General features: G+C 42.7%; 1 protein-coding gene across 1 annotated transcript in view; it reads right to left on the bottom strand.

The window, feature by feature from the left end:
• Positions 1-14,498, bottom strand: part of LOC142652534 (uncharacterized) — a 143,743-nt gene that overhangs the window by 41,045 nt on the left and 88,200 nt on the right. Inside the window, exon 12 of the mRNA XM_075828179.1 lies at positions 9,336-9,416. Within this exon, the coding sequence (XP_075684294.1) occupies positions 9,336-9,416 (81 nt within the window). The remainder of the gene's footprint in view (positions 1-9,335; positions 9,417-14,498) is intronic.

Genomic DNA, 14,498 nt, shown 5'->3' on the forward strand with positions numbered 1-14,498 from the left:
TCTTAACTGAAGTCCCAGAAAACCCCTTTAACATTAGGGCATTTACCATAAAGAGCTTTTGGGAACAAATTATGGCAAAAGCAAATAATACCTTTATGCCCTGATCACACTGGTATCAGGGCTCCTCTACCCCTGACAAACATTCTACTTTTTCCACCTGGTTAAAATAATAAATAAAATAAACAAAAATCTGATGGAAGTCTGACAGATCGATAATAAGTTAATAAAATCTGTCTGGATACTTTAGGACTTGCATCAGTCAAGGAAACTGAAGAAAAAAAAAAGAAGTACCCATGATGCCAGTGTGAACAGAGCGGTAGACCAAAACAAATAAAGGTAGGTGAAGCAGGTGGTGTTGCTCAAGTACTGGTCAGATATTTTCGCACCTTGACATTATCTGTATGTGTTTATTGCCAGGATTATAGATGTATCCAGTCAGCATGGGACTCTCAGAGTAGGGGTAGATTTATCAAAACTAGTGCAAGGAAAAATGTGAAGTTGACCATGACAAAATCAATCACGTAATGGTTTACATTTTTCAAAAAAGCCTCTGAAAATCGAATTGGTTGCTATAGGCAACTTTTTACATTTTCCCATGCACTAGTTTCGATAAAGCTCCTTAATTGTGTTGGGTTTCCATAAAACAAAACAAAAAATCTAAAGCAGCACAGAAAAGTGTCTGCAAGCCCAGCATTTCTGAGAGCACTAGAATCTGCATGAAGTTAGGAAACACTGAGTGTCCTGGGAATAAGACCATCGTCAACGAGATGTGTCATGTAATCTAAAGTTAGTTATTTACTTCTGCTTTTTGGATCCTTGATTCAGCCAGATCAAATAAAATGCTGCAGCAAGAATGAGGTGAAGATAGCCCCATAGCCCACCTGCAACCAAATTTACCTCTAAAAACTGAAAGAGCCTTCAGATTGCCAAACAAGCAGAGGATGACTGCCAACAGTACCCTTCAGGCTGTTATATGGTAATCCTCTGCTGACTAACAATGATGCTGTGACCTAGATTTTCAATGCCAAGTCACTGGACAGCTGTCAAATCTGTCTACTGACCCCTCAAATGTGTGGCCATTCTGTGCGAATGAGCCCATATAAATACCATTAATGTATAACTTTATACAGCTAAGAACTTATATTAAAAACATGCACAAAAAGTGCAACAGAAAAAAATGCAACAGGCATTGTATGGGACCTTTTCCTTTTTTAACAAGTTTCAGGCCAAATCGACACCATTAGCTGTTGATACAGTCCACATTTAACCTCGTCTCTACTGTTTTTGAACAGAACACAGATCTAGCAACTACATGAATAATCACTGGAATCTACAGACACAAAGCAGAACTGGTCTATAGTGGTTTGTTTTTTTCAGTCTCTATTAATATATTTATTAATGATATAGAGGATGGGTTTAACCCGCTAGTGACCGCCAATACGCCTTTTAACGGCAGCCACTAACGGGCTTTATTCTGATGCATATGCCTTTTTACGGCACTGCATCAGGATAAAGTAAACAGAGCAGGGAGCGTCAAATCTCCCTGCTCTCAGCTGCCTTAGGCAGCTGAGGGCTGGGGGCGTCCCTGCTCTGCCGTGTGAGATCGATATAAGTGTACTTGTAAATAAAACTCAACAACAGCATGCAATGTCAATCAGCTGCTTCAAGGGCCAGCAAGATATTGTCGTGTATTAAAAGAGGAATGGACTCACGGGTCAGGGATGTAATAGTACCACTTTACAAATATTTAGTGAGGCCTCATCTAGAATATGCAGTTCAGTTCTGGGCCCCAGTTCATAGAAATGATGCAATGGAGTTAGAAAAAAATACAAAGATCAACAAAGCTAATAAGGGGCATGGAGAATCTAAGTTATGTGGTTAAGATTAAAAGAACTAAACCTATTTAGCGTTGAAAAAAGATGACTAAGGGGGGACATGATTAACTTATAGAAATATATGAATAGCACATACAAAAAATATGGTGAAATCATGTTCCATGTAAAAACCCCTCAAAAAAACAAGAGGGCACTCCCTCCATCTGGAAAAAAAAAAGGTTTAACATGCAGACGCGACAAGCCTTCTTTACTGTGAATCTATGGAATAGTCTACCACAGGAGCTGGTCACAGCAGGGACAGTAGATGGCTTTAAAAAAAGGGTAAAATAATTTCCTAGAACAAAAGAAACTATAAGCTCTTGTGTAGAAATTTTTACCTTCCCTTTTCCCATCCCTTGGTTGAACTTGATGGACATGTGTCTTTTTTCAACCGGACGAACTATGTAACTATGTAACACAGTGCTGCATGAGTAGTGTTTAGGTATTACAAGGTGCGATAGATCTGTATCCTGTATTCATCCTGTGGAGGGAACAATCCCTAGGATGACTTGGAAAAGGACAAAAAGACGGCAAGACAATATCGTAATTCACATGGAAGACCAAAACCACTTTTGGCAAAAAAGAACACATCGTGCGGAGCACCGCCTTGTTTTGGTGAAGAGACAGAAAAAGAACACGACAAGAGAGCCGAAAATTCATAGACCCTCCAGATGGAGGTCACCGCAACTAGAAAAAACACCTTCCACGACAGGAAACAAAAACAGATCTCTCTCAAGAGGTTCAAATGGAGTTGACAGCAAGGGATCCAAGACCACATTCAGATTAAACGAGGGAATCGGAGGACGATCAGGGGGGAATGCATGAGCCACCCCCTGCAAAAAAAAGAAAGTCTTAATGTCAGATTTAAACGCCAATGCACGACCAAAAAAATGGAAAGGGCAGATACATGCCCCTTCAGGGAGCGGAGAGCTAAACCTAGATCCAAACCACATTGTAAAAAGGATATAATCCTGCTTTCCTCACACCAACCAATGTAAGCCTTCCATGTACGACGATAGATACGCGCTGAAGACGACTCTCTGGCCTTAATCATAGTGAGCATAACACACTCCAAAAAAAACACGATCTCTCAAAACGGCAGCTGTTTCATGACTGAGGAAGTCCGCAATCTAATTTTTGACCCCGGGAATGTGAACCACTGAAAGAGCCAGAATATGAGCTTTCGCCCTGACCAAGATCCTGGAAGCCTCGGCTAGAACTGCAAGTGCCGTCCTGGTAATACGGATAAGCCACGGCCGTGGCATTATCCGGCTGAACTCTCACCGGGTGTCCGGACAGAGACGGACTTTAGTCTTGTAATGTAAAGTTATTTACTTCTGCTTTTTAACAGTGAAGAAAACGGAGAAAGATGGCTCTCAACTCCAGAATGTTGATAGGAAAGGAAGATTCCTGTGGGGACCAAAGCCCCTGAGCCATGAGCTTCCAAATCGTACCCTCCCCATCCCTTGAGGGTGGCATCCGTGGAGAGGATCAGTCAGTTCAGCGTAATGAAAGAGTGCCAACGGGGAATGGCCAGAGAAGTGATCCAAAACCAAAGCGAGCAACAGACCGAAAGGAGGATTCTCAGATCCAGGGCTTGCAAGGATCTGTCCCACCGGGAGAGGATCTTCCGCTGTAGTGGACGCATGTTGAAAAAAGGGTGCCACGGAACAGCGGACTTAAAGAAACGCTCTGCAGGGAGGCTGGCAAATTCGATTTTATATCCCAAAAGATAATACCTCCTAAACCCAGGTGTCTGAAATGTGAGAGAGCCAGAAGTCCTTTAAAGAGACTCTGTCACCACATTATAAGTGCCCTATCTCCTACATAAGGAGATCGGCGCTGTAATGTAGGTGACACCAGTGCTTTTTATTTAGAAATACAAATCTATTTTTACCACGTTAGGAGTGATTTTAGCTTTATGCTAATGACTTTCTTAATGCCCAACTAGGAGTGTTTTTACTTTAGACCAAGTGGGCGTTGTACAGAGGAGTGTATGACGCTGACCAATCAGCCAAAAAATAAAATATTTGAAGCAGCACAAATCCCGATTTCAGCAGCGGTGTTACGCTGTAAGATCAGACAAACCCAGTCTGACAATGTAATCCTCAGAAAAAGCGTGGTTGAACAGCAGCACACGTCTCCCAAATTTCAATCAATATGTTCTTTTATTGGTCAAACATCCAGTAAAAATGGCAACGTTTCGACCTGTGACAAGTGGAGGGTCTTTCTCAAGCTGACCAATCAGCGTCATGCACTTCTCTCCATTCATTTAGTCAGCGCAAAGTGACACTGCGTTGTTCACCATGTGCGGTCTTATACTGACACATTAACGTTACTAAAGTGTTTAGACAGTGAATAGTCATTCCTTCCAGCCAGGACGGGATGTCTATTCACAATCCCGATACTTCGGAAACGTTGCTGTGGTACTTACAGCAGAGCAAGCGTAATCTCGCTGTAAATGACAGGTTACAGCGAGATTACGCTTTGCTCAGAAACGTTACCAAAGTATCGGGATTGTGAATAGACATCCTGTCCTGGCTGGAGGCAATGTCTATATAATAAAAAGCAATGGTGTCACCTACATTACATCGCCGATCTCCTTACGTAGGAGATAGGGCACTTATAATGTGGTGACAGTCTCTAAGTGCAGAAGCCTGCCATCCACCCGAAGCAAGTCGAGTGGAAGCGCACCTCCAAGCGAAAGTGGCCTTGCCAGTTCCTACCTTTACAGGTGGAGGTCAGGGGTGCCAGGAGGGCAAGGTCTTGAAGGAAGGTTTGATCTTCTGATCCTGGAGAGTCTGCGGCCTGGAGAAAGTGGTCAGAGAGAAACCACAGACCGGCCTTTTTGGCAGGAGCAGTGCGCTTAGGTCTATTCTAGGAAGTCTGGTGCTTTTACCACCCGTGGCTTCCGAGATAATCTTGTCCAACCGAGGCCCAAAGAGACGAGACCCAGAAAAGAGTAGAGCAGTCAGGGATCGCGATGAGGCTGAATCAGCAGACCAAGCCTTGAGCAAGGTAGTCAGAGACAGAGGAATCTGAAGCCCTTACCCCAGTTGGGCCACATCAAGGGCAGCTTCGCAGATATACTTGGACGCTTTGGAGATCAGGTGAGATAGATCGGCTAATTCCTGTTGCAGACGACTCGAGAGCAGGGCATGACCGTTTGAGAGCCCATTTAGTGATGGCTCTGCGAACCCAGTTAGATGCAAAAATCGGGCGAAGGGCATAGAACAAGGCCTCCATAGTAGTTTTAGAAAAGGAGCACACGAGGCGATCCAGAGAGTCCTTGAAGGAAGTGGAAGGACCTACCGCCGAAGGCCGCACCCATGCGGAAAAAGTGCCCTCTTTGGGGTAGAAAATATTCAGACGCCTAGAGTGGGCAAACTGCTTGTCCAGGTGTTTCCATTCCTTAAAGACCATGCCCTCTGGTTCCAAGTGGATGGAAAAAAAGACTGAGAATGTTGGGGCTTAAGAAAAAGAAATTGTCAGTGGAAGGTGGGTAGAGGGGTAGAACCCCTACCAACCAAATCCGATAATTTACAGACAAAACCTCTCTAGGAGAAGAGGAGGCAACATACCGGACTTCAGGGCCAGAAACACCTTGCCCACATGGGGAAGGTGAAACAGAAGGGGACGATGAACATGAAGACAAGTGAGAAGCTCTAGCTCACTTGTGGGGTCGACTTCGAGGGGAAGACATGGGTGGGGAGTCCATATGAGGACAGACAGAACAGTCCGGCGGATGGGCACACATGCCACCTAAGGTGGAGCGATTAATGTTCGACAGGTTAACAACCATCTGGAAAAGGGATGAGCAACACTAGGGGTGGAAAGGACGCAGGTATTTGGCTAGGAGGTCGGCATGCATCACATAAGGAAGTAGACTCACCACAAGGAAATTTAGTATTTCACTTTGAGCAGGCATACTGAATGCCAAAAGGTAGTCTGGCATTGCACGTTCCCCTTTAGGGTCAGACATGGTAGTAGTGTGTGTTACTTAACTTCCACTGAAGTAGTTAAAAGTAAGAAGATCACTCAAACGGCGTAGCCAGGAGCACTCCTAATTAAGGAGTAATGGCTGCTTCACCTAGCGCTGATAGAGAAGTGAAATTGACGGAAAACTAAGAGTGAGAAAAGGAGTATGCTCCCTTAGGAAAACTGACTCAGCGCCTGTAGGCGAAGGCACCGGTAGGGGAGCAAAGGCTGATCCTACCCGCTTTCAAGATGTCCTCCTGAGGCAAGCAGGAGCTCTGTTCAGGATGTCCTGTGTCCCAAAGTAGAATCCGGCCAAATGGAGGATAGCAGACAGGAACGCTGAAGCCCCGTTCACAGAGGTCCTCGATTGGCCGCTGACCATCATGTGAGCAGACCGGCCAGTCAGGAGAAAGACATTCCCCAGGATAGCCTGTGCAGCGTAGCGCCGCCATACAATAAAAATAGGGCTAACTGCCCAAAGTTTTCAGGGAGCGCAGAAAGACCAGGCAAAAAAACACCAAAGTAAAGGCTGGTCCAGCGGACTGCTACAGTGCACAAGTGGTGGTCCAATTTGGGGAGAGGGGTTAGTAATACTCACCCCAACTCTATTTCCCAGATAAACGGAGCAACAGGAGCACTGCCTCAGCGTTACTGCCTTTACAAAGGGGACACTAATGGAAGAGGTGCTCCTTAGGCTGGTGGGTGACTGAGGAGCAGGCGCTTTTGTCCCGCTTGCCTTCATAGGCAGGTTGGACTACAGCGCATGAGCTTATGACAGTGTGCGCCTGCCAAGGAAAAACACAGGGAGACCCTGTGACCTTAGTTCCTCATGATGAAAAGAATAAAATAAATAAAAAATTATTGGTAGAGACTGCTGCTATCAGCTGAAGTGTTTGCCTCCTATGACACTTAGTGAAGACTGAATAGCTCAGTGTCTTAGGGCAGGATATATCCTGTAGGAGGAGTCTTTTTTTCCCACAATGTCCAGCCTCCTAGGGGCAACAGCATATACCCACGGTCTGTGTCCCCCAATGTAAAAAACCAGAAAGTAACTTTTAGATTTGCTTCTGGATGAATGGGCAAAATCTCTGTTGTCTATCATTGATAAGTCTGAATATCTCTGCGGCCTGACAATTAATTGGACTAAATTAACAATTCTCCCGTTGCAGCCTCATAATGGTTCTTCTATCAAGGAGACTGTCCGCCTTAAAATGGTTTCCACCTTCAAATACTTAGGGAGTATCACTCGTTCAACATACATCCCTTTTTTCTAAAAAATTTCAGCAAAAAATGTTTCAAATTGCTTTTAACGGTTATTGGCCAAGCCAAATTTGATCAGAATGTTTCTCACGCCATAACTTTTAATGAATAAATTTGGCTCCCCATGAAACGCTCCCATAAAACATACGCAATTTTCCACGATCTTGTCTGCATGAGAAGTATTCCCGAGATTCAAACTTGACAGTTTGCAGAGATCTAAGGAAGATGGGGGATCGGCCTTCCCTAATCCTTCATACTTTGCTACTCAACTGCAACACCTGCGGAGATGAGAACCTTTACCAAATGTGTCTTCGGGGAGAATTTCAAAATGCCCCGTTTTCGCAGATATTTGGGGGGGGGGGGGGGGGGGGGAGGGGAATGGGGGAGAGTACTGGACTTGATCCGATGCTTTGTATTTTTAGGGTATGTAACTGAAGTTCCGGTGACGGAAAGTCTACCATACTTTGACTGTTGTAGCAAGCCATGAAATTAATGGCCTTTCAATGGAAAAAGAGGTCTTACCCTTCTACTATAGCAGAATACATAGGTAGAGTGAATCTTCTTGGGTTGGAGAAATTTGTGTATATCCCCTTAGTGTAATTAGAATTACTATTTTATGACATTTTCATTTATTCTAGAAGGCTATAATGCAGATTGTATGTAAAAATTTATATTATGTGTACCATGTAAACTAATGTATGTGAAGTGTCTTTCAAGTTTGTGCTGGCAGATTCTCTTTGAAGCTCAGAACCAAGATGGACTAAAGGTCCTCTTACACCGGCCAATTTTTGCCAGTGCAACGAGCGCCGATCCACTAGACAGCTCGGTGACCGTCGTTTGCTTGCGCCTGTGACAAGGAGCTAGTAGGGGGACGAGCGCTCATTACTCAGATTGCTCGTCCCCTTACTTAATTATCATGTTGGCAGCACATCTCCCCCAGCACATCTTCACGATACAATCAGAAGATAAACGAGCGGTTGCTCGTTCATCTGCTGATAATTTCCCTGGGTAAACAGGGCAGTTATCGGCAACGATCATTCTATGAACGGTCGTTTTCTCGGTAATTGGCCAGTGTAAATGGGCCTTTAGACTGCATTACTAAGGGAGGGGTTTTGAAGAGGGATCGTTTTTTTTTTGGTATTGTAAACTTATGAAAAAGGTTTAATAAAAACGTATCTTATAAAAAAACAACAAAAAAAAAAAAAACAACATTAATACCTTTTTAAAGAGGCTCGGTCACCAGATTTTGCAACCCCTATCTGCTATTGCAGCAGATAGGCGCTGCAATGTAGATTACAGTAACGTTTTTATTTTTAAAAAACGAGCATTTTTGGCCAAGTTATGACCATTTTCGTATTTATGCAAATGAGGCTTGCAAAAGTACAACTGGGCGTGTTGAAAAGTAAAAGTACAACTGGGCGTGTATTATGTGCGTACATCGGGGCGTGTTTACTACTTTCACTAGCTGGGCTTTCTGATGAGAAGTATCATCCACTTCTCTTCAGAACGCCCAGCTTCTGGCAGTGCAGATCTGTGACGTCACTCACAGGTCCTGCATCGTGTCGGCACCAGAGGCTACAGTTGATTCTGCAGCAGCATCAGCATTTGCAGGTAAGTAGCTACATCGACTTACCTGCAAACGCCGATGCTGCTGCAGAATCATCTGTAGCCTCTGGTGTCGATGTGTCCTCGCTCGTCTGACACGATGCAGGACCTGTGAGTGACGACACAGCGTGATCTCTGGAGAACACGGCTGTGTCTGCACTGCCAGAAGCTGGGCGTTGTGAAGAGAAGTGGATGATATACTTATCAGAACGCCCAGCTAGTAAAAGTAGTAAACACGCCCCGATGTACGCACATAATACACGCCCAGTTGTACTTTTACTTTTCAACACGCCCAGTTGTACTTTTGCAAGCCTCATTTGCATAAATACGAAAATGGTCATAACTTGGCCAAAAATGCTCGTTTTTAAAAAATAAAAACGTTACTGTAATCTACATTGCAGCGCCGATCTGCTGCAATAGCAGATAGGGGTTGCAAAATCTGTTGACAGAGCCTCTTTAAGCTCTGAAATCTAGACAAAAGTTGCCGCATATGGCGGGTAATTGTCTCAATATGTCTGTGCTACAGTTTATTTAGACAAATCCTATGTGATTTGCTTATAGATTTGGTTGTCAGTAGACATACAATATTCAGTACTTGGCACTGGACTGAACACTTACCAATGAGAGGCTCCTTATCTGCTCTGGACATGTAATCTTTTACCGGTGCAATGTATCTTCCGCTGCTATCAGGAATGGGTCCTGTAAAACAACAAATCAACTGTAACCAGATGAACAAATGGTATGGTTATATACGGTTAGCCCGTTGACAACGTTCTTTACCGTATTTTAAAAGGCTATATTATACACAACATTTGCACTACAGTACAGTGTTTTTATTGCATCTGTGGTAACACAATTTTACATTTGCCATTAGAGGATTAAAAGAACCTTGTTAGTGGCTTTATGCTGCTGGAGGAGGAGGAAAAGGGGCGGGGGCGGGGGGGGGGGCGGTGTCAGCTCATGTATATTCCAGACTTTTTCCTCCAAATGCGACGCGGGGACTGCAACATTCTAAATGTAAGTTTCTAAAAATCACAGACCTGAAAACAGCGTGTCTCTCACTACTTAACTTAACCCCTTAGTGACCACTAATACGCCTTTTCACGTCATTTACTACTGGGCTTTAGGCTAGGCTGACGCCTTTTCACGTCAGCCTAGTCTAAGTCCTGCACGGGTCTCCCGTGCAGGCAGGAGCCGGGGCTCTGCTGTCTGATGACAGCTGAGCTCCTGCTCCAACGCCCGCGATCGAAGTTTACTTCGATCGCGGCCGTTTAACCCGTTAAATGCCGCCGTCAATAGCGACCGCGGCATTTAACTTTGTTTACAGAGGGAGTGCGCTCCCTCTCTCACCCATCGGCGGCCCGCGAATGAAATCGCGGGTCTCCGATGGGGTGTCATGGCAGCCGGGGGACTGATAAAAGCCCCCAGGTCTGCCCTGGACATATGCCTGTTAGGACGCGCCGGAGGCACGTCCTAACAGATTGCCTGTCAGATTTACACTGACAGGCAATAATGCTCTGGTATACGAAGTATACCAGAGCATTATAGCAGCGATCGGAACATCGCACAGTAAAGTCCCCTAGTGGGACTAATAAAATCAGTCATCAAAGTGAAATAAAGATTATTAATAAAAAGTACAGTAAAAAAATAAATAAAACCATTTTTTTCCATAAAAAGTGGTTTTATTTAGTAAAAGTGTAAAAAAAAAAAAAAAGTACACATATGTGGTATCGCCGCGACCGTAATCACTCCATTAATAAAGTTAATATGTCATTTAAACCGCAAAGTGAACACCGTAAAAAAAAAACGCCAAAAACTATGGCGAAATTGCAATTTTTTTCCATTGCCCCCCAAAAAAGTCATAATAAAAATGAATCAATAAGTCCCATGTACCCCAAAACAGTACCACTCAAAACTACGTCTTGTCCCGCAGAAAACAAGCCCAAAAAATCACTACATTGATGGAAAAATAAAAGAATTACGGCTCTTGGAAAGAGACGATGCAAAAACAAATAATTTTAGTTCAAAAGTGTTTTTATTGTGCAAAAGTCGTAAAACATAAAAAAACCTCCACATATGTGGTATCGCCGTAATCGTACCGACCCATAGAATAAAGGTAACATGTTAATTACGTCGCACAGTGAACGGCGTCAATTTAAAAACGCATAGAACAATGGCGGAATTTCAGTTTTTTTTTATAATCCCCCCCAAAAAGGTTAATAAAAGTTAATATAAAAATTATATGTACCCAAAAATGGTGCTATTAAAAAGCACAACTAATCCCGCAAAAAACAAGTCCTCATACAGCTATGTAGACGAAAAAATAAAAACGTTATAGCTCTTTGAATGCGACTATAGAAAAACGAATAAAATAGCTTGGTCATTAAGGCCTAAAATGGGCTGGTCACTAAGGGGTTAAGGGTGTTTCAAGCTCACTTTTAATAATATAAACAATGTTAAGAAAACTAAATCTGTACCTGACATGTTAAACGAAAGGTATAGCTATAGTATACGATAAAATTTTACACAGTTTTGTGCTGTAGATAAGGCTCCATCATTTGCATTTCGAATGGAACACAAACCTAAACTGCTATAGTGAGCTTCTTCCCATTTTACCATGTGATGGGCTGTATCTTTCAAAACTCTTGTACCAATAATAACAAAATCGCATATGTTTGACACATAACAAATGTGCTGATTATTAACCCCTTGAGTACCCAGCTCATTTTGGCCTTGAGGACCAGACCCATTTTTTCAAATCTGACATGTATCACTTTATGTGGTAATAACTCCGGAATGCTTTTACCTATCCAATTGATTCTGAGATTGTTTTCTCGTGACATATTGTACTTTAGTTTAGCGCAAAAATTTGGTCGATAAATTCATTGCTTATTTGTGAAAAACACCAACATTTAGCGAAAATATGAAGAAATTATGATTTTTCCAATTTTAAATGCATCTGCTTGTAAAACAGATGGTAATACCACACAAAATAGTTACCAATTAACATCTCCCATATGTCTACTTTATGTTTGCATCGTTTTTTGAACATCCTTTTATTTTTCTATGACCTCACAAGGCTTAGAACTTTAGCAGCAATTTCTCATATTTTTAAGAAAATTTCAAAAAGCGATTTTTTCAGGGACGAGTTCAGTTCTGAAGTGGTTTTGAGTGCCCTATATATTAGAAACCCCCATAAAACACCCCATTTTGAAAACTGCACCCTTCAAAGTATCCAAAACAGCATTCAGAAAGGGTTTCAACCCTTTAGGCGTTTTACAAAATTCATATGTAATACATTTTCTTCTGTACCACAGAAGGTTTTACCTGAGAAAGGCAACTCAATATTTATTGCCCAGATTCTGCAGTTTTTAGAAATATCCCACATGTGGCCCTAGTGCGCTAATGGACTGAAACACAGGCCTCCGAAGCAAAGGAGCACCTCTTGGATTTTGGGGCCTCCTTTTTTCAGAATATATTTTAGGCACCATGTCAGGTTTGAAGAGGTCTTGTGGTGCCAAAACAGTGGAAGCCCCCAAAAATGACCCCCATTTTTTAAACTACACCCCTCAGGGAATTTATCTAGGGGTATAGTTAGCATTTTGACCCCACAGGTATTTTGCTATATTTTCTGGAGTTAGTCTGTGAAAATGAAAATCTACTTTTTTTCTGGAAAAACGTAAAAATTTCTAATTTTTGCAAGAAATAAAGGAGAGAAAGCACCCCAACATTTGTAAAGCAATTTCTCACGATTACGGAAATACCCCATATGTGGTAATAAACTGCTGTTTGGACCCACAGCAGGGCTCAGAAGGGAAGGACCCCCATTTGGATTTTGGAGCTCTGATTTTACTGGAATGGTTTTCAGTGCCGTGTCACGTTTGCAACGCCCTGGAGGGACCTAAACAGTGGAATCCCCCCAAAAGTGGCCCCATTTTGGAAACTATACCCCTCAAGGAATTTTTCTAGTGGTATAGTTATCATTTTGACCCCACAGGTTTTTTGCTGAATTTATTGGAATTAGTCTGTGAAGATGAAAAGATACTTTTTTTTGGAAAAAACACAGAATTTTCTAATTTTTATAAGGAATAAAGGAGAAAAAGCACCACAACATTTGTAAAGCAATTTCTCCTGATTACGGAAATACCCCATTATGTGGTAATAAACTGCTGTTTGGACCCATGGCAGGGCTCAGAAGGGACGGAGCACCATTTGGATTTTGCAGCTCAGATTTTGCTGAATTGGTTTCTGGGGGCCATGTCGCATTTGCAGAGCCCCTGAAGTACCAGTACAGTAGAAATTCCCCAGATGTGATCCCATTTTGGAGACTATACCTATCAAAGAATTAAATTAGAGGTGTAGTGAGCATTTTGAGCCCTCAGGTGTTTTATAGATTTTATTAGAATTGGTCCGTGAAAATGAAAACATTTTTTTTTTCCAATAACCTGTAGCTTTAGCTCAGAATTTTTCATTTCCACAAGGAATACAGGAGAAAAGACACCCCAAAATGTGTTACACAATTTCTCCTGATTACGGAAATACCCCATATGTGGTTGTAAACGGCTATTTGGACATACGGCAAGGGTCTAAACGGAAAAAGTGCAATTTCGTTTTTGGAGTGGAGATTTTACAAAATTAGTTTTTGACGCCATGTTGAATTGCGCTGAGGTACGAGTACAGTGAAAACTCCCGAGAAGTGACCCCATTTAGGAAACTACACCCCTCAAGGAATTCATCTAGAAGTGTAGTGAGCATTTTGACCCCCAAAGGTTTTGCAGAAATTAGTGCACAGTGGATGTTGCAGATTGAAAATTGACATTTTCCACATATATGCTATTTCAGTGCCCAATGCGTGGGGCCCATCTTGTACCACTGGAGACATACGCCCCATAAATTGTTAAGCGGTTCTCCAGAGTACGGTAATACCCCATATGTGGTCATAAACCGCTGTTTGGGCACACTGCCAGGCCCAGAAGGAGCGCCATTTGGCTTTTGGAGCGCAGATTTTGCTTGGTAGTAGTTTTGTTTAGTGTTTTACTGGTGTTTCAGTTTATAATGTGGGGGCATATGTAAGCTGGGCGGAGTACATACATTTTTTGCGTGACACACTGTCGTTTTTATTGGTACCATGTTTGGCTACGCGCGACTTTTTGATCACTTTTTATTCCATTTTTTTGGAAACAACGTGACCAAAAAAGGAAATTCTGCCATTGTTTTTTATGGTATTTTTTTTTACGGTGTTCACCGTGCGGGATAAATAATATGTTAATTTTTTAGGTCAGGCCGATACGAACGCGGCGATACCTATTATGTCTAGTTTTTGTCTTTTTTTTCTAATTATAAAGGGCTTGGTCAGGGAAACAAGGCGATTATTGTTTTTATTACGTAAAACTTGTATTTATTTATTTATCTAAAACTTTTTTTTTCACTTTTTATTTGACACATACTAGGGGACTGGAAGATCTGATCTTCTGATCCCCTGCACAATACACTGCACTACTTCTGTATGTACTGATGTAGTGCAGTGTATTGTAACTGTCACTCTATAACTGACAGTTGAGCCTATTACGTCCTGCCTTGGGCAGGACCTAATAGGCTCCCGTACCTGGCAACCAGGAAGCCGTTGCTATGCTTCCTGGTTGCCATTGCAACCATCAGAACCCCGCGATTTTTCGCGGGGGGGGGCAATGGGGTGCAGAGGGAGCCCCCTCCCTCTGTATCAATCACTTAAATGCCGCTGTCGCTATTGACAGCGGCATTTAAGGGGTTAAACTACAGCGA

Source organism: Rhinoderma darwinii, chromosome 5 (genome assembly GCF_050947455.1).
Source record: "Rhinoderma darwinii isolate aRhiDar2 chromosome 5, aRhiDar2.hap1, whole genome shotgun sequence".
NCBI classification, from domain to species: domain Eukaryota; kingdom Metazoa; phylum Chordata; class Amphibia; order Anura; family Rhinodermatidae; genus Rhinoderma; species Rhinoderma darwinii.